General features: G+C 45.7%; 1 protein-coding gene across 2 annotated transcripts; it reads left to right on the top strand.

Annotated features, from left to right (window-relative positions):
- Positions 1-1,950: 1,950 nt before the first annotated feature.
- On the top strand, positions 1,951-23,648 carry LOC119957464 (deoxyguanosine kinase, mitochondrial-like). Of its 2 annotated transcripts, XM_038785543.1 has the most exons (7): positions 1,951-2,380; positions 5,928-6,043; positions 8,368-8,561; positions 10,782-10,929; positions 13,804-13,919; positions 16,656-16,755; positions 22,455-23,648. In XM_038785543.1, the coding sequence occupies exons 1-7, from the start codon at positions 1,951-1,953 to the stop codon at positions 22,491-22,493; spliced, it is 1,143 nt and encodes a 380-aa protein (XP_038641471.1). In that variant the 3' UTR covers positions 22,494-23,648. The 2 variants fall into 2 exon arrangements, with proteins under 2 accessions (XP_038641471.1, XP_038641472.1); XM_038785544.1 differs by lacking the exon at positions 5,928-6,043.
- Positions 23,649-24,431: the final 783 nt, after the last annotated feature.

Raw genomic sequence — 24,431 nt, 5'->3', positions numbered from 1 at the left:
CCTGAATCTTGTCCAATTCTTGCTATACACAGACAGACTGCTTCAGTATCTGTGGAGTTGCGAATGGTGCTGAACATTGTACAATCATCAGTGAAAATCTTCACTTCTGACTCAATGATGGCCATTGATGAAGCAGCTGTAGGTTTTGGGCCTGAGTAACTCCTGTAGCCCTGGACTGAGATGATTGATCTCTAACATCCACAAGCATCTTTCTTTGTGGTAGATATGACTCAACCAGTGGAGAGTCTTTTCCGAGTCCAGTTTTGCGAGGGCTCCTTAATGCCACACTTTGTCAAATATTGCCTTGATGTCATGGGAAGTCACTCATACCTCACCACTTTTGACCATGTTTGAACCAATGCTGTAATGAGGTCAGAAGCTGAGTGGGCCTGGTGGAACCCAAACTGTGCATCAGTGAGCAGGTTATTGCTAAGTAAGTGCTGCTTGATAGTGCTGTTGATGAACCCTTGATGGAACCGTCAATTCTACGGACACGTGCTTGTAGGATTAGAATAGCGGTTTTAATATACTTACAACAGAGCCAGCCTGTTAGCCGTTGAACTTTCGGTGAACTGGCTGGCTGACTCTGTGGCACGGATCTTTATACAGCAGCTCCAGGGGGAGGGGTTCTGGGCGGAGCCAAGGGGGGAGCCCAGTACAAACTCTGGAGTACTCCCAGAGCTACTCCCCCTGGTGGTCAGGTAGTGCAACTGCACTTACAATATCGGTACATATATATACTGGGAACAGAGTGACATTGGTAACTTATAATACCGTGTGAATCTCATTCACCACAACCCTCCTGTAACTTTATTGATGGTCGACAAACTGAAGGGGCATTAATTGGCCAGGTTGAATTTGTCCTGCCTTTTGTGTGCAGGACAATTCTCTACATTGGCGGATAAATGCCAGTGGTAGTTGTACTGGGACAGCTTTGCTATTCAGTGCTATTGCCAGAAGGTTGTCAGGTCCCACAGCCTTTGCAGTATCATCAACTGTTTCATGATATAATTTGGAGTGAACTAAATTGACGGAAGACCGTGAACCAGGGAATCTCAGGAGGAGGCCGAGACGGATGACCCACTCAGCACTTGGCTTCAGCCTTGTCCTTTGCATTGATGCGCTGGGCCTCCCCATCATTGAGGATGCAGATATTTGCGTCCGCCATCATTCATGGTGCGTGGGAGTGAGAGACTGACATTTTGTGTGTGGGGGGTGAGTAAATATGAAGGGGGTGAGTGGGAGAGATTGAGTCAGTGTGTTGGGATGGTGGGGAGTCTGCCTTATGCCCAGTGTCAGTGTTTCTCACTCACTCCCACTATCAGGCACCAACACATTCACATTTACTGACCCTCTCCAGTCCAAAGATGTGCGGGTTAGGTGGATTGGCCATGCTAAATTGCTCGTAGTGTCCTAAAAAGTAAGGTTAAGGGGGGGGGGGGGTTGTTGGGTTACGGGTATAAGGTGGATACGTGGGTTTGAGTAGGGTGATCATGGCTCGGCACAACATCGAGGGCCGAAGGGCCTGTTCTGTGCTGTACTGTTCTATGTTCTACTTGTTATATTAATTGAACAGTGGTATGGTTATGACTTCGCTCAGCAATAGTTTCTTTCCTTGAAACGCCAGATTTTTGAAGTTCAGTTTATTGCTGTGCCAAATCTTTATCTTTCGGAATTGGCTCATCAGTCCCGAGTGGCAAAAATAGGCTGCAGCCCATCCCGCTAAAAGGTTGGACTGAGGGCTGTTCCCAATGATGGAAGGCCCACAACAGTACAGCTGTGACTCGGTGTGGACGCCTGTTGCAAAGGACAAATATACATTCCAGTGGATTATTTCTGAGTCCGGACAAATACGCTTTGAGGTATTTTCTTCCAGACGACTCGCTTCCCAACTGGAAGTTGAATGAAGTTTTCTGGTGGCATTAACCCGGAACTGCTTGGCCGAACATGATGAAGGCAGCCTCCAGCAGAAAGGAAGCAACGTGTTTTGATGGGGACTGTAGCAGCAGCGCTGTGAGCAGCTCTGACCCCTGGTGCCACAGACGGTGCAGGCAGCCGGGACGAGATGTGTGTGTCAGTCCCCAGCAAGCTGCGCTTCACAGGGCTGCACCCTTCCCATTGGAAACAAGGGCTCCAGGCGTGAGGTTTCCCCGCGGCCAGATGCTGCTGCCGTTCAGACATTTGGCTGCTCGCTGCTTGCTCAGTTGTTTCCTCCGCACTCCAGGAAGAAAGCTGATCTCCACCCACTGGAAGGGATGCAATAAAATCCAGCTGATGATGGGAAGCGAGCCTGCCCGCAAACGTGTCTGCACCACGGCTGATGCTGTTGAGAATCCCAGAAATCAGGAAGTTACCAGGATTTCAGTGGAGGGAAATATCGGTAGGGCTTCGTAAATTTTTAAAAAAAAAATTACAGGGGGGCAGCAGGGTGGCCTAGTGGTTAGCACAACCGCCTCACGGCGCTGAGGTCCCAGGTTCGATCCCGGCTCTGGGTCACTGTCCGTGTGGAGTTTGCACATTCTCCCCGTGTCTGCGTGGGTTTCGCCCCCACAACCCAAAAAATGTGCAGAGTAGGTGGATTGGCCACGCTAAATTGCCCCTTAATTGGAAAAAATAATTGGGTAATCTAAATTTTTTTTAAAAAAAATTACAGGGGAAAAATTACAGTGCATTAATATAAATATTTCATCGCGGTTTGAAGAGAAGAATGCAAACAGGGACTTTGGGTGAAAAATAACGTGAGAAAACCTATTTTCCACTGGTTTTAAAATATGATAATCTCTCGGGATTGTTACAGAATTTCTTCTCGAAGTGCAAACTCTGTTTCCTGTCCATGTCTTACTGTGACATACTGCACATTTTAACAATCCCATCTTTCCCAAGGCCATGTTGTTTCAGAAGCGTGGTTCCTTACAGCCACTTTGTTCCCGGTTTCCACAAACAAACTTTAATCATGACATCCCTCTTCCAGATTAACTACAGTGCTTTAATTCTTGCTGCTTCATTTTGGTTGATCAATCTAAAACTATTATGGCGATTGTGTAATTCTCTGGGTGAAAACTTTAAATGCACAATGTGCAGCCAAAGGAAGAATGAGCAGGGTTATGGGGGGATGGTGCTGGGCGAGTTGCTCATTGGGAGACCATTGCAGCAATGGGCCAAAGGGTTTCCTGCCCCATATCAATTCTGTGTTATTAAAGATCTAATCCTGTTTATTGACGTGACTGTCTGTTCAGGTTGAACAGTTTTCTCTCTGGTTATCATTGAAGTCCTTTTGTTTGAATTCCTTCTGGCTGCTGAAACTCTGCCTAACCATTTTCCTACCTCTGTAATTGGTGCCAAAATGAAGCGTGACCGACCTGCAAAATATTCTGCACTGGTCAGAGTTGTCTCCCTGACGCCAGGGGGAATGATCAGGATATACGACTCATGTCGGTGGTCACGGAAACAGGTCCATGGGCTGGATTCTCCGAGTTGAAGATTACTGCTGACGCCGGCGTGGGAACAGTCCGTTTTACGCCTGACAAAACAGTCCCAAAGCTACACCGATCCCCTGTCAGGTGGGGGGGACGGCAGTGAAAGGCCCTGCCTCTAGCTCCGGCTACAGATGGAGAATTGTCGGGTCTGTGGCAACTCCCCACTTTGACCAGGCTCGCCACCCCTGGATCACCCTCCCCCCCCCCCCCCCCCCCCCCCCCCCCCCCCCCCCCCCCCCACACACACACACACCAGTGCCCCTCCGCCCCCCGTCAAAGCTCCCCCTCCCCCACGGAACGGCTCCTACCTGACTGTGGCTGCGTTGGTCTCAGTCCGCAGCCGCCACGTCGGGATCACAAAAATAAAAAAGGACAAGTGTTCCACGCCGTCGGAAACTTGGCCCATCGGGGGCTGAGCATCGGGGGGGGGGGGGGGGGGGGTTGTTGGGTTACGGGTATAGGGTGGATACGTGGGTTTGAGTAGGGTGATCATTGCTCGGCACAACATCGAGGGCCGAAGGGCCTGTTCTGTGCTGTACTGTTCTATGTTCTATGACGTCCTGGTGACTGCAATTGAAAATCTGAATTGCTTTTCATTCATTTAACTTTAATTGCAGTTACACTGTGCTTGTGTTTGGGTCTGCTTGATGCTAAATCTCCTTTCCACCAACAAAGGAAAATATTGATTGTACAATGACACTGTTGAATTGAAAGATGGTACATCATTTTTGTAACTTCACAGCTGCTGTTAGCATTTCTAGGTTGGGCAGTCAATATATCAGCACATTCAGCCCAGCAGATAGATCGGCTTAAGCTCCTGTTTCGAAAGTTGGTTGCTGCATTTCATGGAAAGGTTACTTACATGGTGTCTGTAAAAGTAATTAACCAAGTCATTTCGGCGAACATGAATACAGAAAATGTTGGAAACACTCAGCAGGTCTAGCAGCATCTGTGGAGAGAAGAGTTAATGGGCGCGATTAACGTCGCATTACACTCTTACTCGAGCACAACGCGGCTAGTAGACCCTGGGAGTGGCCTCCCACGGGTTCCCCGACAGCCTCCACGCCTCGCGGAATCTACCCAGGACCCGCGAGGCATTGGAGTCATGCCCAAGCGAGGTGTGACCAAATGGCACGTACCTCAGTAGGCTTTAAACCTACTTGAGCATGCTTACCCGTGTCCTACCGGCCTCCCCAGTAAGGCAACAGCCAGGAGCCATTCATTATTGAACTAGGCAGCACAGTAGCATGGTGGTTAGCGTCAATGCTTCACAGCTCCAGGGTCCCAGGTTCGGTTCCCGGCTGGGTCACTGTCTGTGCGGAGTCTGCACGTCCTCCCCCTGTGTGCGTGGGTTTCCTCCGGGGCTCCGGTTTCCTCCCACAGTCCAAAGATGTGCGGGTTAGGTGGATTGGCCATGCTAAATTGCCCGTAGTGTCCTAAAAAGTAAGGTTAAGGGGGGTTGTTGGGTTACGGGTATAGGATGGATACGTGGGTTTGAGTAGGGTGATCATTGCTCGGCACAACATCGAGGGCCGAAGGGCCTGTTCTGTGCTGTACTGTTCTATGTCTATGTCTAAACGTGGACGGGGCGGAATGGGTGGTCAAGGATAGTGCAGGATGGCCCGCTAACCCTCTCCCTGGTACATGGACACATTGGCACTGCTCAGCGGGCCTCTTGACATTGTCATGATGCCCTGGTGGCACTGCCAGGGTGCTATTGTGGCTTTGCAAGGGTGCCTGGGTGCCAGGATGGCACTGCTGCGGGTCAGGGCCCATGGGTAGGGGGGCGGGGCATGCCCATGAAAGGAGGGTGAAGCAGGGGTTTGTTTGGTGGGGGGGCAGGGCAGGTAGGTAAATGCCTCTGGGTGGTTGGGGGCAGGTGTGATTGGAGGGCGGTGAGTGACACGAGATCCTGGAGGATCCTGGCATGAAGAGAGGGATCCCCCCAGGGAATAACCTCACTCAGGTTGTGAGGTAGTGCCCATATGTGTGTGGGGGGGGGGGGGGGGGGTGACATTGTCCATGGGTGATAGGTGTGGGGGAAGCACAAGCTCACTTGGAGATCAGGGCAGCCTTTTAAAAATGGCAGCCTGATCTGAGTTCAGCTCCCCGCTGCTGAAAAATTCTAAGCGGGGGCTAAACCGGTGAGAAGCTCCCCAGGGCCCAAAAACGTGACCCAAGTGTTGTTTGATAGCGGTCGAAAACTCGTCGGCAGAGAGGACAGGAAGGACCCGCCACAGACGAAGTTAGAAATTTTTCCATGAAATTTCACCAATGTTTCAGGACTGTGATCTTTGATTTTGGGCTTACTGCTTGCCAACATGGCCAGGAGGAACTGGTAGAATTGTCTAGTATGTTTTCCAGAATGCAGACCAAAGCTCTTAAACATTTCTTTTTGATGACACTTTCTATACTTCCCCAAGACGAACAATGTCTTCTGCTTTGATTTAGCTGTCGGTAAATCAACATTTGCTGAGCTACTGGAGCAGATGGCTAGTAGCCAGTGGGAAATTATTCACGAGCCCATAGCCAAATGGTGCAACATTCCAGCATCCAGCTGCAAAGAGGTAGGTATCAAATTGTTACAATGCGATCAAAAACAACCAAGTGACACATGAAGCTGGTATGTCTCTGATCAGTGCAGCATTTACAGTCAGGCCTGGATTAACTGATCCATTGAGCCGGAAATCTGGTGATCAGAAGATTATTTTTCACAACCAGGTTACCAAAAGAAATCCAAAATCTTTCACTTCAAAATCCAAATTGAGTCCAACCATTTAAAGATTTAAAGTCCCACATTCTCTGCTTGTAAAACCATAGAACATACTACACCGGTACAGCACAGAAGAGGCCCTTCGGCCCTCGATGTTGTGCCGAGCCATGATCACCCTACTCAAACCCACGTATCCACCCTATACCCGTAACCCAACAACCCCCCCCCCTTAACCTTACTTTTTAGGACACTACGGGCAATTTAGCATGGCCAATCCACCTAACCCGCACATCTTTGGACTGTGGGAGGAAACTGGAGCACCCGGAGGAAACCCACGCACACACGGGGAGGACGTGCAGACTCCGCACAGACAGTGACCCAGCCGGGAATCGAACCTGGGACCCTGGAGCTGTGAAGCATTTATGCTAACCACCATGCTACCATGCTGCCCCCATGATAGTTGCCTGTTGAATTTGACGTTACTTTTCACCCAGGCGTCTCCCTCCTCTGGTGTGCATTTTTCCTCCCCATGCATTTCATAATGAGCCTTGTGAAATCAAAAAAATATTTTTTTTCTTGCAACTCCTGCATTTTATCTCAGTCCCAGCTATAAATGGGAATTTTGGCCAGGTTTCCTCCTGCAGCCATGCAAGTCAGTGCTCTCGATCTAACTTGGCAGAATCGAAGCATTGGAAAACAAAATGCTTTGGAAGATGAACAGAAAAGTATTTTTAAAAAGAAATGTCTTCGCAGTTAACCATTAAAGGGTAAAAATCGTCTTCTGGTTGCTCAGATGAATGTGAAGGTTGACCATATGAACTAGTTCAATACTCACATCACATTTCTGTTCATATTTTCACTGGAGTAATACATACAAGTTGTCTGAAAATATAAACACAGATGAGGCTGAAATTGAAATATCTAGAGGATTTCTGCAAATATTCCACCCGGGATGAGGGTGGCTTCCCTTGACATCAATGCAGCATTTAAGTGAGTATGGCATCAAGAACCCGAGGTAAATTGGAGTCAGTGGGAATTGGGGGGGGGGGGAGAAACTCTCTGCGAGTTGCAGTCACACCTCGCACAAAGGAAGATGGTTGTGCTTGTTGGAGGTCAGTCGCACCTGCTCCAAGGCATCATTGCAGTGGTTCCTCAGAGTAGCTCACCAGCACCTTTTCCTGGAGAAGACCGAGATGGATCGTCCACTCGGCACTTCTGGCTGAAGGTGGTTGCGAATGCCTTATCCTTGTCTTTTCCAAGTATGACTTCAACCATTGGAGGGGTTTCATCCCATGTTGACTCCAGTATTGTGTGGGCTACAAGTTAACCATTAAAGGATAAAAATAGTCTTCTGGTTGCTCAGATGACCGTCCAAGCTCCTGACCGCTACTATCTAGGACAAAGGTAGCAGATAACTGGGAACACCAACATCCATCTGTAAGTTTCCCTCCACCTCACTCAACATCCTGACTTGGAAGTATATTATCATTCCTTCATTGTCACTGGGTCAAATTCCTGGAACTCCCTCTCTAACAGCATTGTGGATGTACCTATACCTCTCAAACTGCAGGGGTTCAATAAGGCAGCTCAGCACCACCATCTCAAGGGCAACTAGGGATGGATAATGAATGTTGGCCGAGCCAGCGATGTCCACATCCTATAAATTATTTTTTTTAACTAACTTGCTTCTTGGCACAGCTCACATAATCTCTGCTTAAAATATCTGCCTTGTAAGACCTAAATATCCCGAGGTACAATTTAGAAGAAGAGCAGTGGAGTTCTCATGGCCTTGCAACATTTACCCCTCAACAAATGTATCAAACAGTTATGTGGCCATTTGATTGTGTGAACATTGACTGCAACATTTCCAACAATCGTCCACTTAGCAGCTCAACAGTGTTATAGGATGTCCTCCGTATCGGAGGGGCAGGTTTTTCACTTTACAGTTGAAAAACAAGTTAAAAGAAAACTATTGCCTGCAATAAACACATAAAATATGGCAAGTCAGTCAGCATCGGCAAGAGAGAAATGAGGTGAAATCACCTTCAGACTCGTACTAAGACACTGACCTTTCTCGTTCTGCTGCTGACTCAACAGCTATGAATTTGCAGGCTATTTTTGTGGTATTTTGTTTTTCATGTTCATAGTTTTTCATAACAATTGTTTGTTATTCCCTAGGATCTGTCGTCCACACAGCAGAGTGTTGGTAACCTACTTCAGATGCTTTATCAGGACCCCCACCGATGGTCTTACACCTTTCAATCATACTCCTGCATGAGCCGTATCAAGGCCCATTTGGCACCAGTATCCCCAAAACTACAAAATGCGGAACAACCAGTGCAGATATTCGAAAGATCAGTCTATAGTGATAGGTAACAACATAGCTGCAGCGTTGATTCTTAACACCCATCTTTTTTTTTAATTCAGCAAGGTGAATTGAGTGGGACTTGCAAAACTTCAATCGCATTACCATCATTGAAACCCTCACCATCAACACCATCGATCAGAAACATAGCTGAACTGTCATATACATTGCGTGGATACAAGACTTGGTTAGAGGCTGGGGGGAAAAACATCTGTGGCGAAGAGCTCACGTGTTGCCTCCCCAAGCCTGTCCATCATTCACAATGCACAAGTCAGGAATGTGACGGAATACTCACCACTTCTCTGAGTTCCCACCCCCGGGGCAATTCCAGCTCCATGTGACCCGGAGCCACAACGCTATTGAATTAACCAAAAATTCTCAGACAAATACCATAAGTCTTTGGCCCTTGGCTGCCCAATAATTATAGTCACCAGGTTTTTAAATTTAGACACAATTGCTTTTTTTTAAATGTCAAGAACTATAATGAAATACAACTGGTTAACTATCAGCTAATTCCCCACTTAAACTTGTTCTATATATGTATGTATGTGTGTGTGTGCGTATATATTATTTATATATATATATATATATATATCAAATGACAGATCAACAGAGAGGAAGAGAGGGATGAATAATAGTAAGTAAAAGGAAAAAAAGATTCTTTGTTCCAGATTGTTGTCTTCAACACACAGTTCTTCAAACCAGGATTTAAGGTTCAGATTTCTGCTTTCCAATCTGTAATGCTTTTCATTGTAGATTCATTCAGGTCTGTACAGTCTCAGAAATACAGCAACTCACAGTCTTTCTGGAGAGAGAACGAGAAGAGAGCAGATCCTTCCCCTGAGTGTCCAGGATTCAAACCCTGCTTTCCCAGGTCTCTGGGAATTATCTCATTCAGGCAGGGTCCATTCACCACCTATTACCAAACAGAATATGGCTTTTTGGCCAATTCATTGGCCACCAGTCAATTGAACCCAGTCCCATCCCATCTCTCACGTGATGCGCTATGTTGTCCAAAGCTAGCAGAGTGTACGATGTTGTAACTTTTTGAATTCCTCATTCTCTCTGCTGCTTGACTTACAGATACATATTCATTAATCATCCATGAATCAAAATACAACCGTAAAATTAAAAAATGGGAAATAAGGGTATTATTGGAAGGAACCTTACAACCTGGATGAGTGCAACTTCAGCAGCACTCAAGCTCGACACAATCCAGGCCATATTAGCCTGCTTGATCAACACCCCATCCACCACCTTAAACATTATTTTCTCTTTCATCCTGATTCAATTGTCCTCAGTCCTTATTTGAAACTTACCATTCCCAGATTACAAAATCTTTCATGTTCCTATTACTCCCACTTTTGGGTCAAATAAAATTGAATAATCTAGCCCTATTTCTTTATCAATTGTTCCAAGTTGTAAATTATTTTCACTCCCCTTCGAAATTTAACAGTTAGACACAACAAATCTTCTTCATCTCCTAATGAAAATGGCAATCCATGCCTGAGTTACTTTTCAAAAATTCAATTTGGCCATATTAGCATTAAGTACATGCCTTTCAAATGTAGACCCCTTTGATGTCCTAAACTTTAATTAAATTAGTTTTACACACACACACATTCATATGCTTGCTTCACAGAAAAATACAATAACACCAAAAATATTGAAAATAATATGTCTTTCTTCACACTAGTAACTTTTTTTTTTAAATTTAGATTACCCAATTATTTTTTCAATTAAGGGGCAATTTAGCGTGGCCAATCCACCTACTCTGCACATTTTTGGGTTGTGGGGGTGAAACCCACGCAGACACGGGGAGAATGTGCAAACTCCACACGGACAGTGACCCAGAATCGAACCTGGGACCTCAGCGCAGTGAGGCGGTTGTGCTAACCACTAGGCCACTGTGCTGCCCTTACACTAGTAACTTTAACGTTGTCACACCTTAAACCAGCTAACACTGACAGGGGTTTGGCACTGAATCGTTACAAATTGTATTTCTCAGTAGCTCAGTGAATAAAGTCACTGATCAATGGAGACATCTTCAAGGTTCCAAGCTGTGGTCCAGGTTCACACTCATGGATTCAATACCTCTGATCTGTTTACATTAGCATTTGGCCAAAAACTGGCTATAAATTTGCAAAAGCTCGATAAGAGAACTAAAAATTTGAGTTGTTTGAGGATCAGAAAACATTCATTGTTATATTTGTGGCTATCTATGCAGGTATATATTTGCTTCCAATCTATATGAATTGGGTTGCTTGAATGAGACTGAATGGACGATCTACCAGGACTGGCACACGTACCTTCTGAATCAATTTGGCAGCCGAATAGCATTGGAAGGAATCGTCTACCTTCAGGCATCTCCTGAGGTAAGTCATGTGTTGAAATGTAACAAGACTGACTAATAGATTAAGATCTTACACTAACAGAGGAGAAGGTATCTCTAACTATCTAATGTGACCTGTAGCATTTCCCACATTTTTCTAAAGGAAATTCGATGGAGGCAAATCTAATTGACAAATTACATTTTAAAGTGAAAAATGTCATCTTCGGTGAAGCTTTGTTCCTCAGAATTTTAAAATGTTGCCTTTCAGATCAAAATAGTGCAGGTGTTAATCTGGCTCTGTTTTATTAAAGTGTGATCATACACTTATTGCCTTTCAATTCTAGTCAAATGTATCTTCACAAGGACATTGCGTCTTTCCAACACAATGATATCTTCCTGAATCAGTACTGCTACTCGCCATGCTTATTTACTTCCCTTCCCTATCTTTGTGACACTTTGTGTGCTCAAATATTAGAAACATAGTAAAAATAGGAGGAGGAGGAGGCCATTCAGCCCTTCAAGCCCACTCCACCATTCATGGCTGATCATCCAACCCAGTAGCCTCATCCCACTTTCCCCCATATCCTTTGAACCCCTTCACCCTAAGTGTTATTAGTCTCCCCTTTGTACATGGCACATACAGAAAACAGTAAGAAGTCTTACAACACCAGGTTAAAGTCCAACAGGTTTGATTCAAACACGAGCTTTCGGAGCACTGCTCCTTCCTCAGGTGAATACCTCGCCATTCACCTGAGGAAGGAGCTGCGCTCCGAAAGCTCGTGTTTGAATCAAACCTGTTGGACTTTAACCTGGTGTTGTAAGACTTCTTACTGTGCTCACCCCAGTCCAACGCCGGCATCTCCACATCATGGACATACTGAAAACACTTCAGAGCACTGTGAACTGAAGGTCTCCATATAAAAGGAAAAAGGTGCAAACAAGATTTACAAGATTACCACCAGAAATGAAAGGTTTCACCAATTTAAACAAGATTGAATAAATTTGTATTTTTTTCTAGAAATGAGAACGCTGAGGGATTACCTCATAGAGTTAATGCAAATTAGGAAGGTGTTTGATGGGGTCAACATAGCGAAAAATGTTGTTCCTTGTGGAATGGGAATTTAAAACTTGGTTTTATACCAATCACAAATAAATTCAAAACGAATTCAGGAGAAACACCTTATCAGAGACTGGTTTGGTTGTGGAACTGCTACCAAACGGGTGGCACAGTAGCACAGTGGTTAGCACTGTTGCTTCACAGCTCCAGCGTCCCAGGTTCGATTCCCAGTGGTAGTGCAGTGGTTAGCACTGTTGCTTCACAGCTCCAGGATCCCAGGTTTTATTCCCAGTGGTAGTGCAGTGGTTAGCACTGTTGCTTCACAGCTCCAGAGTCCCAGGTTCGATTCCCGCTTGGGTCACTGTCTGCGTGGAGACTGCACGTTCTACCTTTGACTCCATGGGTTTCCTCTCACAGTCCAAAGACGTGCTGGTTAGGTAATATGGACATTCTGAATTCTCCCTCTGTGTACCCGAACAGGTGCCGGGATGTGGCGACTGGGGGCTCTTCACAGTAACTTAATTGCAGTGTTAATGTAAGCCTAGTTAGGACAATAAAGATTATTATTATTAAATTAAGTACTTCAGGCAGCTAGGCAAGGTGTGTTTAAGGAAAACCTACTTCAGTTCAAGGGAGAAAGCAATAGAAGTTTATGCTGATAGGATTAGGTGAAAATAGGGTGGAAGGATGTTCCCCAAATTTCAATGCAGTTAATTTATACTTCTAAGTAAGAAAAATGTTTAAGAGTATATCTAAGAAAGAATTAATGCCTAACAAGCTTCCTTGTTCCTTTGAGATATGAAAAATTAAGTGAACTGGAGAATTTCCTGCAACAAATATTATTTGAACTTTCAGAATACTTTGGGTAGGGGCGGCAAGTGGCACAGTGGTTAACACTGCAGCCTACGACGCTGAGGCCCCGGGTTCAATCCCGTCCCCGGGTCACTGTCCGTGTGGAGTTTGCACATTCTCCCTGTGTCTGCGTGGGTTTCGCTCCCACCACCCAAAGATGTGCAGGTTAGGTGGATTGGCCACGCAAAATTACCCCTTAATTGGAAAAAAATAATTGGGTACTCGAAATGTTTTTTCTAATTTAAAAAAAAATAATACTTTGGGTAAATGAAAGTAGACACTGCTAGAAACACTTGAGGTTTCCAGACAGAGTTCTATTTAATGTAATTCAGCAGAAAGCCTTGAGAATCCAGTGTAATGTACAGCACTGGATACACAAGTTGACGAAAAAATAAAGAAGCATTTTGGGAAATGTTTTCTCGCAGTGGACCAAGCTGTTGAGTGATGTATTTCTTTTCGTTTTCATTTAGTGCCCAATTATTTTTTTTCCAATGAAGTGGCAATTTAGCCAGTCCACCTATCCTGCACATCTTTGTGTTGTGCCAGAGAAGAGTGATGTTTTTCAAGGGAAAACTGATTGGTTTATTAACCCCTATTGCTTCTTGTTTACATAAATTGACAAGTCTTTGAAATTAGCGGTGAGATAGTCAAATTTACGAATGACACAATTTATCAACACATTAAAAATGGGAATGCAAAAAAAATTTTCAGACATAATTGCTTTACTTATGCAGATGACCAGCAATAAAGATTATGACTGACCAATGCAAAGTGTTGCTAATTGGACAGAGCATAAAATTAATAGAATCAGCAAAAGATTCTTCTTGCATTTTCTTACATTTAGAACAGAGACTTTTGCAAAGCCTTTAGTGCAGTTTTGTCCTTGATCTGATGACAAAAGGAAATTGTTACTGTATCTAAAATGTAATCTGTGATGGGGTAAAATGTATTTGAAGTGTTATTTATCTCGAAAAGGTTTTGTGGGAATTGTTGATTATTTTTCCACAGAAATGTTTAGAAAGATTAAGACAAAGGGGGAGAGATGAAGAAAAAGAAATTCAATTGGGCTACCTGGAACAGCTGCATTCACGACATGAAGACTGGCTTGTGAAACACTGCACCGAGTAAGTGATATTTTTGTTTCTAATTATAGATAGAATTTACAGTGCAGAAGGAGGCCATTCGGCCCATCGAGTCTGCACCGGCTCTTGGAAAGAGCACCCTACCCAAGGTCACACCTCCACCCTATCCCCATAACCCGGTTACCCCACCTAACACTAAGGGCAATTTGGACCCTGACGGCAATTTAGCCTGGCCAATTCACCTAATCTGCACATCTTTGGACTGTGGGAGGAAACCGGAGCACCCGGAGGAAACCCACGCAGACACGGGAAGAACGTGCAGACTCCGCACAGACAGTGACCCAAGCCGGGAATCGAACCTGGGACCCTGGAGCTGTGAAGCATTTGTGCTAACCACTATGCTACCGTGCTGCTTTTCAGAGCCTTCAGCTCTTCTATTTAATCTTATGATATATTTGCTATTCCACTGTCAGCTGCGCAAAATGAGATGCGCCTCTGCTTTTCCCTTCACCTAATTCATTATTTTCTTTTTTTTTAACTTTTTCTCCCATGCTCCTTGTAAAGCACCATTCCACAGCTGACTCTGCGAAAATGTGACGTATTGCCCAAACCACTGTAATGGTCAAATCACAGAATGATACATAACACCTGGAGGCTAGCCAATCATCCCTGTGCCAGCTCTTTGTAGAATCTCACTCCTCTGCTGTTTCCACATGGTCCTGTAATTTTCTTCCCTTCAAGTAGTTAGGTACTCCTCTTTGGAGTGCTGTGATGGCCATCCCTTCAGAGTGCATTCCAGATTGAAATAAAAAGTTTTGTCATATTGCCTGTCTGTTTTGCTTTTTTTTTTCCAATATGTGTCCTCTGGTTATTGACCATTCTGAGACTGGAAACATTTGTTCCTTATTTACTCCCATTTGTGATTTTGAACATAAAATGGCTTATTGTCACGAGTAGGCTTCAATGCAGTTACTGTGAAAAGCCCCTAGTCGCCATGTTCCGGCGCCTGTCCGGGGAGGCTGGTACGGGAATCGAACCGTGCTGCTGGCCTGCTTGGCAAGCCAGCGATTTAGCCCAGTGAGCTAAATCAGCCCCTTGAAAGCCTGAATTAAATCCCTTTGTGTTTTATGCTTCAAGGAGTACAAATCTTCTGCATTCCCTCCAAGGGACATTCTTTCTGAAGGGTGGTGCCCAAAGGTGAATGTGATGGTCAGCTGGATCCGATCTGCTAAGTTTATCCTAAGTTCATAAGAAATGGGTGCAGGTGTAGATCGTTCAGCCCCCTCAAGCCTGATTATTTAATGAGACAATGGCTGCTTTGGTTTCAATTCCACTTGCTTGCCTGCTCCCCATAAATCTCAATTCCCTGCCTCTGGTCAAATAAATTCAGTGATCCAGCTTCCACTGTCCTCTGAGGGAGAGAATTCCAAAGATGATTCCAAATGGGGCTGGTTTAGCTCACAAGGCTAAATCGCTGGCTTTTAAAGCAGACCAAGCAGGCCAGCAGCACGGTTAGATTCCCGTACCAGCCTCCCCGAACAGGTGCCGGAATGTGGCGACTAGGGGCTTTTCACAGTAACTTCATTGAAGCCTACTCGTGACAATGAGCGATTTTCATTTTCATTTTCATGAGCGACGATCTGAGAGGAAATTCCTCCTCCTCCTCTCCTCCTTAATTAGGAGACCCCCCCCGTTCTAGGTTCTCCACAAGGGGAAACATCCTCTCAGCGTTAACCTGAACCCTAACCTATCAAAACCCCTCAGAACCTTATCTGTTTCAGTAAGGTGACCGCTCATTCTTCTGAACTCCAATGAGAACAGGACCTTTCCTCGTAAGGTAGCCTCATGATTCCAGGAATCAGCCCAGTGAACCTTCTCTGAAATGTTTCCAACACAAATATAATCTTCCCTAAGTAAGGAGACCAAAACTGGACACAGCCAAAAAGGAATGTAATCTCGTAGACACTGCTTGGTGAATCAAAACTATGGTGTCAGTAACAATAAGAATGTTTCTCAATTTCTTGCGAGCAGTATCCTTTTTCATTCTGTTCTATTTATTTTAAATTCTTCATATAGAATGCAATGTCATAGTCAAATCTTCTTTCCCTCGAGTATAATTAAAAAAAATTTTTTTTTTAGAGTATCCAATTCATTTTTTTCAATTAAGGGGCAATTTAGCGTGGCCAGTCCACCTACCCTGCACATCTTTGGGTTGTGGGGGTGAGAGCCACGCAGACACGGGGAGAATGTGCAAACTCCACACGGACAGTGACCCAGAGCCGGGATCGAACCTGGGTCCTCGGCGCCGAGAGGCAGCAGTGCTAACCCACTGTGCCACCGTGCTGCCCCTCCCTCAATTATAATTGATACACAGACGGCCCCCGCACATCTCCATCCCCGCCCCTCCCCAGCTGAAAATTCAAGACAAGCTGTCCTCCATTTGGTCGGGTCACTCTGCGAAGATTCAGCATCCACCAGGCCGATATTTATATTGGCCTGCCACACCACCAGGAATAGTAGCTACTTCAGGGACTGCAACGAGCCCGCAACAATGATTGTCAAAGAAGTCAAATGAGAAGGTAAGTGGGGGGGGGGGGGGGGGGGGGGGGGGGGTCTTCTGCCCAGTATCTGAGAATCAGAAACAAGATTTTTTGGTCTGTTTTATGCAGCATAAGAGCAATACAATGAGTTAAGGCAAGAAGATATAAAATAACACTGTGAGAAAATGTAGGGTTTTTTTGGCTGAGGCTTTAACTACTTTTTCCTCGTTTTCAACAGACTGCACTTTGAACATTTGAAGAACATCCCAGTGTTGATATTGGATGTCAATGAAGATTTTGAAGATGATAAATCAAGACGAGAAGAACTTTTCAAACAAGTACAGTGTCGTTCTTTCACCTTGCCATTTTTGCTAATTTTTCCCCTTTTTATAAATTCATTCCTCGGATGTGAGTGTCACTGACAAAGACAGCTTTCATTGCCCATTCCCTTAATTGTAAAGGTGGTGGTGAACCATCTTCTTGAACCACTGCAGTCAATGTCATGAAGGGACTGCCACAGTCCTGGAAGGAACGATGAAGGAATTGTGATATATTTCTATTTCACAATGCTGCCAGGATATCTGCAGATGATGGTGTTTCCATGCGTCTGCTGCCCTCTTCCTTCTCGGAGGTAGAGGTTACAGTTTTTGGAGGCGTTTTTTGAAAATTCTTTCACATAATGTGAGCTGAGCAACTTGGCTGGGATAGTATTCATTGCCCATCCCTAATTTCCCTTGAGAAGGTGGTGTTGAGCTGCCTTCTTGATGGTGGTACACCCACAGTGCTGTTATGGAGGGAGTTCCTGCTCTTTAAGAAGCCTAAACCAGTTGCTGCAATACACCTTGTACCTAATACACAGTGCAGTCACTATCTGCTACTGGACGGGTGCATCGGTGCCAGTCAGGTAGCTTGCTTTGTTGTAGATGGTATTGAGCTTTTTTGGGTATTTTTGGAATGGCACTGATCCAGGCAAACTTTCCTGACCTGTGCTTTACAGATGCTAGTCTACCTTTGTGGAGTCAGAAGGTGAGTCACAGCACAGAATTGCCAACGTCTAACCTATTCTGTGCTTTGCCAGAGTGATTGGGAAAAGGCAAGTGAAGCATCGTTTAAGGAGGATGCCTACCTCGTCAAATATTATTCCTCCAGTGGGTTAGCACTGCTGCCTCACGGCGCTGAGGTCCCAGGTTCGAATCCTGGCTCTGGGTCACTGTCCGTGTGGAGTTTGCACATTCTCCCCGTGTCTGCGTGGATCTCACCCCACAACTCAGGAAGATTTGCAGGGTTGGTGGATTGGCCACGCTAAATTACCCCTTAATTAGAAAAAAAAGAATTGGGTATTCTAAATTTATTTTAAAATCTATACGTATTATTCCCTCCAAAGAATATACGAGGATCGCTGGTCCCATGCGGACCTTCATGTCGGAATGTGTATGAGAGAGAGACTTTTTAAAAATGTTTTTACTGCAGTTTCTCATTTTATACACTGCACATTAAACAAAGGTGTGTGGATCAGATACAATTTACAATGGCTCAACATTGGAATGAATCCCCCATAATCCCACCTCCTTAGCCCCCCCCCCCTTTTTGTTATTTTAAAACAGTTTATTGGGATACATATTTTAGATGAGGTAATTGTCACCTATTTACATATACATAGCTCTCTCTCTCTCTCTCTCTCTCTCTCTCTCTCTCCCCCTCCCCAATTGCATTAGATGTTTCTTTGGGGTCTTGTTCTATTTTGTTTTCTTTGTGCCCGTCCCATCTGGGCTCTTGGTCCCGTAGCTGGTTTTGTTGGTTTGCTGGTTGGTACTCGCTTTTTCTCCCGGGGAATGGGGGAGGTTGGGGGTTTGGTTTTGGCCGGCCCCCTTTTTGTCTAGGGGCCCTTGGTCACTGGCGGAGGGCCTTGTCTTTATGGACTTGTCCTTGACCTCCTGTTGCTATTCCAGCTGTACCCCGCCTCTCTCCCTAGCTTCCCCCTCTACCTGTTCCCTGGTGTCCTGTTGGCTCCTGTGTGGGCCCCTCCCCTCGCGCTATTGGCGGGTTGCTTCAAACAGGTTCTGGGACAAGTTGGCGAATGGCCTCCACATTTGTGGAAGCCCTTTTCTGAGCCATGGATAGCGAATTTGATTTTCTCCAGGTGCACAAATTCTGACAGGTCTGCCAGCCAGTTTGCAGAGGCACAAGGCAAGGATGCCCGCTACCCCCAAAAAGGTCCTGCAAAGAAAATGAAACATGGGGTGTCTGGCCATCCCAAACCTACAATACTATCACTGGGCAGCCACTGCAGAAAGAGTGAGGGGATGAGTGAAGGACCCATGGGGTGAACCCCAATAAGGTACTTTGACTCTACTCTGTTGGAGGCATTTTCTGGGTCCAGGGAGACAATCACCTCTGGTGGTCATTCTCTGGAAGAGGTCATTATCACGTTTAGCAGTCGCCTGATATTCAATGTGAGCTGTCTACCCTTAACAAAGCCCATCTGGTCTCCTGCGACCACCTCTGGTACAGTTCTCCAGTCGCTTCACCAGGATTTGTGCGAGTATTTTCGCATCCACATTGAGCAGAGAAATGGGTCTATCGGATACGCATTTGGTTGGGTTGTTGTCTTTCTTGGGTATCAGCGGTATAGTAGCTTGTGTTCGTGTTGGGGGCAAGGTGCCTTTTGCTGGCGAGTCTGCAACCATACTCCGGAGCCAGTGCTGCCACAAATCTTTTGTCGGCGTCCGCTGGGAAGAGGCAGCACATGGCGCAGTGATTAGCACTGGGACTACGGCGCTGAGGACCCCGGTTCAAATCTGGCCTGGATCACTGTCTGTGTGGAGTTTGCACAATCTCCCCGTGTCTGCGTGGGTCTCACCCCCACAACCCAAAGATGTGAAGGGTTGGTGAATTGGCCACGCTAAATTGCCCCTGAATTGGAAAAGAAATATTGGGTACACTAAATTTTTTTTTTAAAGTAGTCCACTCGGAACATGTCAGATCCTGGTGCCTTCTCCACCTGCATGGAGCTGATGCTGTCCATGACCTCTCACAGTTCTAGTGGTGCTCCAGCCCCCTCCTCCTCATCCCTAATGACTGGCATGTCAAGTCCATCAAGGAACTGGTTCATTCCTGAGTACTCATTGGGTGCTTGGTGTACAACCCCAGGTAGAAGGTCGCGAATGCTTTGTTGATCGTTTCTGGTCAGTTACCAGTCTGCCTTTGCTATCCTTTACCTACGCTATCTCCCTCATGGCTTCCTGATTTCTCAGCTGGTGAGCCAGCAGGCGACTAGCCTTGTCTCCACGTTCGTAGAAGGTCCTCCCATGTCTGGCGCCGTTGCCTTCTTGATGGATAGCAGGTTGAAGTCCAATTGTAGCTTTTTTCCCTCCACCAGAAGCTCTACAGTCGGGCCCTTGGAGTATCTTCTGTCTACCTCCAGAATGGAGTTGATCAGTTGTTGCCTAGCCACCCTCTCTTCCCTGTCTCTGCATGCCTTATAGGCGATAATCACTTCTCTGATCACAGCCTTCAGCAGCTCCCAGATTGTGGAGGCGAGACCACCCCTGTTCCGGTTCTTAGTAATATACTCATCTCTGGCCTGTAATGTTTTCTGGCAGAAGACCTTGTCAGCCAGGAAGGTCGTGTTCAACCTCCATGGGCGGCGTTGGCATGGCTTGGCTCCAACCTCACATCCATGTACTGTGGAGCATGATCAGAGATTCCAATCGCTGAGTATTCCGCTCTTGCTATTCCTGGAAGCACCAATTTTCCCCACCACAAATAAGTCATTGCAGGTGTAGACCTTGTATACTTGCGGAAAAAATGAGTTTTGGGGTTTAACCTGTCCATCAGTGGGTCCTATACACAGTTAAAGTCAACCCCCCCCCCCCCCCCCCCCCCCCCCCCCTCCCAACCACCATCATGATCAATCAGGCATATCTATGTCAGGGATTTCGCCATTCTCTTCTTTATAAATTCCGTTTCGTCTCAGTTGGGAGCATACACGTTCACCAGGACTACTGGTGCCCCGTCCAGGACACAGCTGGCCATGGTGTACAGTCCCCCTGGGTCTGTAACATGCTTTGTCGCAATAAACACTCTTATTTATCCCTCTATCTCTCGTCCCATAACATGAATGGCATGTGGCATGTGTCCCACCCATTCCTACCTTACCTGCAGTCAGTCCTTCTCCCTCAGGTATGTCTCTTGGTTGAAGACTATGTTTCTGGATCTTTTCACTGGGCCCTTTAGTCCCCTGACTTTCTCGGTGACTATTCTAATGGGGGTACTTTGTTTCCCCCACCCCCCAACCCCTGCGGGATCATGAGTCCATATACTCCAGCTTTCCCTTTGTTAGGGGGCCATCCATAATGGCCACGGTCACCATACTCACGATGAGACGGGGCTCATACGATTTGTCTAGGGACCACCCAACATTTTTTTTTTTTATAAATTTAGATTACCCAATTATTTTTTCCAATTAAGGGGCAATTTAGCGTGGCCAATCCACCTAATGTGCACATTTTTGGGTTGTGGGGGCGAAACCCACGCAGACACGGGGAGAGCGTGCAAACTCCACACAGACAGTGACCCAGAGCCGGGATTGAACCTGGGACCTCAGCGCCGTGAGGCGGTTGTGCTAACCACTAGGCCACCGTGCTGCCCGGGACCACCCAACATGGCCACCAACTGTGTGTACACCATGTGGGTGAACCCCTGCACTCCGGGGTCTCCCTTTGCTCAGGGACCCGCCAAGTAACTGCTTGCGGTGTCATCTTGTTCCACGTTTCCAGGAGTGACCTGTTGAAGCCAGTCTGGAGTCATCCCGCACCCTCCCCCACCCCACCACAGCCTCATTCCCCCTGCCAGGCGCTCTCTCCCTGGTGGGGGATACGCTGCGGCCTCCCTTGCTCCTGCACTCGCTTTCCCGCTAGTGTGGTCCCCCCCCCCACCTTCTGTGTCGGTCTGACTCCTCCTATACCCACTATGTTGGTTTCTCCTCTGTCTCCTCCTCACCCTCACCTGCGCTCGCTGCACTCGCCTATTATCTTGTCTTTTGAAGGAGAGCCAGTCTCTGTGAACTGGTTCCCCAGTTCACCGTATACAGTCCCGCCTCCTCTGTGTTCCCCACATTGTTGTCTCCCTTGTTGTTTATCTGGTCTATTTTTTTTGGATGAGCCCGTCTGCATCTGCAGGGACAGTGAAATGATGTTCTCTGTTCTGGTATGTTACCCAGAGCCTGGCTGGGTACACCTTCCCAAATTTGATATTTTTGTTGTACAAGACCGACTGCACCCTGTGAAATTCTACCCGGTGCTTTGCCAGGTCTGCCTGACCTGATGAGGCTCTAATCGTGTGTCCCTCCCAGCTGCAAGCCTTCATTTGTCTGGCCCAGTGGCGGATCCTTTCCCGGTCCTTGTTTCTGTGCAATTCTGTGCAACTCGGCATTGACCGCACTCGCTTGTGGGATACAAAGTGTCCATCAAGCTCCCCTGGTCTGTAATGCCACCAGTAACAGAAGAGCATTACAAGACATAGACTGGTAATTAGGGTAATCAATGGCAGTAGTTGTCCAGAATATGTGTGCCTGCAACAAGCAGTATATATAGAAGGGCAGCAGGGTAGCATGGTGGTTAGCATAAATGCTTCACAGCTCCAGGGTCCCAGGTTTGATTCCCGGCTGGGTCACTGTCTGTGTGGAGTCTGCACGTCCTCCCCCTGTGTGCGTGGGTTTCCTCCGGGTGCTCCGGTTTCCTCCCACAGTCCAAAGATGTGCGGGTTAGGTGGATTGGCCATGCTAAATTGCCCATAGTGTCCTACAAAAAGTAAGGTTAAGGGGGGGGTTGTTGGGTTACGGGTATAGGGTGGATACGTGGGTTTGAGTAGGGTGATCATGGCTCGGAACAACATTGAGGGCCGAAGGGCTTGTTCTGTGCTGTACTGTTCTATGTTCTATGTTCTATTGGTCCAATGTAATTTCAGGATCATGTTCATTAAATGAATTTTTTGCATGCACTGAAGTGTTTTCTTTTCTTTTCTGCTTCCCTCACAGGTGAAGAACTTTGTGAATAATCTGAAGTTGGAAAAATGAAAAACCCCTGTTCATTGTTTTGAGTTAATTTTTAGAATATTTTGTTGCATTGGAAATGTAGAGAAGTCTTGGTTACTGAGCTGCTGTTCCTGGTTACAGTACGTTGAAGAAACAAAATAAGAGCAGAAGTAGGCCATTCAGCCCATTGAGCCAGCTCCACCATTCAATCAGGGCATGGCTGATCTTTGTTTGGAGTTCTACATTCCCATCTTCCCCCAGTAAACTCGGATTCTTGTTAGGCAGGGGAATCAACCATTAAAAATATTCAATGACTCAACTTCCACTGCCGACTGAGGCAGTGTTCCAAATCGCACAGCCCTCAGAAAAAACTTTTATCTGAATTTCTGTTCTAAAAGGGTGACCCCGAATCCTCGTTCTGGATTTGCCCACAAGAGGAAACATCTTTTCCACGGATTCCTTGTTCAGGATCTTATGTACTTCAGTCAAGTCATCCCTCACTTCTGAACTCCAGTGGAAACAATCCCAGTCTGTCCAACCTATCCTCATATGACAATCTGCTTACCCCAGGTATCAGTCTAGTAAACACCTCTGAACAACCTCCAACGCATTTACATCCTTCCATACATAAGGAGACCAAAACTGCACACACCGGGTTCCAACTCTTATTTCAGAAGAACTGAAATACCTGACTTTGGATGGATTGACAGAAATTAGCTCTGACAAATTGCAAAGAGTGATGGATTTTTTTACAGAAATGTTTCATCAATATTTTCATGACAGCACAAAATCAATTGAGAATCATGATTCGTTCCGTTATTTTTCATGGAATTGTTTGTATTTTTGTCAATTTATTTCATCCAGTTTAATTTTTCACGTATAAAGCATCATGTAGAGTACAGAATGAAGACGGTTTAATTTATATTGTTTAGCATTCCTTTGCTCATGATTGTTTAGAACTGAGAACTGTCATAGTTACAATTTATTCAGCAACGGTGCTGGGTGGATAAGCTAGAAATAACATTATAAGAATGTATTTTTATCATGTTTTCTATTAGTTTAACAGCTTATTTATTAGCTTTAATTCAGTTTAAGTTTATGGCTGAGCTTTCTCGTTGGTTCAGTATTTTTGGTATTTCTGATCATTTCAGTGTTAACCTGGAGTATTAACAGGAAATAAAATGTTTCAGCCCTGGTGTCCATTGCCACAAGTGGAATTTGTATTGTCATTTCTCTTAGTTTATTTATATTTCTTCCATAATTCCTGACAGCGAGAACCTGCCACTTGTTTCCGAGGACACCTCTTGCTCTCCTTACTACTTGCTCCTTTTATTTTCAAATTCTTTGACCTGCTTCACACTTTACTGCCATTCACATCCATTCTGCCTGATACCCATCTTGCTGCTCACTCCTGAACTTAAATACCCATCATCATCTATGGGCTACTCCATGAGACATCCATTCACATCTCACTGTTTTTCCCTGAGGATGATTCGTTGGCCCTGCATTGTATATGGTGAATATCCCGATTGCAAGGAAAAGAATAGTATACATTCCATATTGTTGTTCTGACGGTTAGTTAAATAATCGTGTTGACCAGAAGCTATGCAACAGTAAAGACTTTATACTGAATTAAATTTAATTTCTGCGCGCACACACACACACACACACAAAGGTCATTATCAGCAGTATAGCTGAAAAGAGAGTGGATGATAGCTTTGGAAGTTATAAAATTGCCTCCAAGCGTTAAAAGAAACCACCTTCACAACTGACAATGACTCCATGATTATCCCACTGTGGAGATTCACGATTGTTATCAGTGATTAGTTGTAGGGATAAAACTTAAAAGAAAACTTAAAAATAGGGGCAGCAGGGTAGCATGGTGGTTAGCATAAATGCTTCACAGCTCCAGGGTCCCAGGTTCGATTCCCGGCTGGGTCACTGTCTGTGTGGAGTCTGCACGTCCTCCCCCTGTGTGCG

This window comes from Scyliorhinus canicula, chromosome 26, assembly GCF_902713615.1.
Source record: "Scyliorhinus canicula chromosome 26, sScyCan1.1, whole genome shotgun sequence".
Taxonomy (NCBI): Eukaryota; Metazoa; Chordata; class Chondrichthyes; order Carcharhiniformes; family Scyliorhinidae; genus Scyliorhinus; species Scyliorhinus canicula.
The sequence above is the reverse complement of the archived record's forward strand: the minus strand, read 5'-3'. Positions and strand labels throughout refer to the sequence as shown.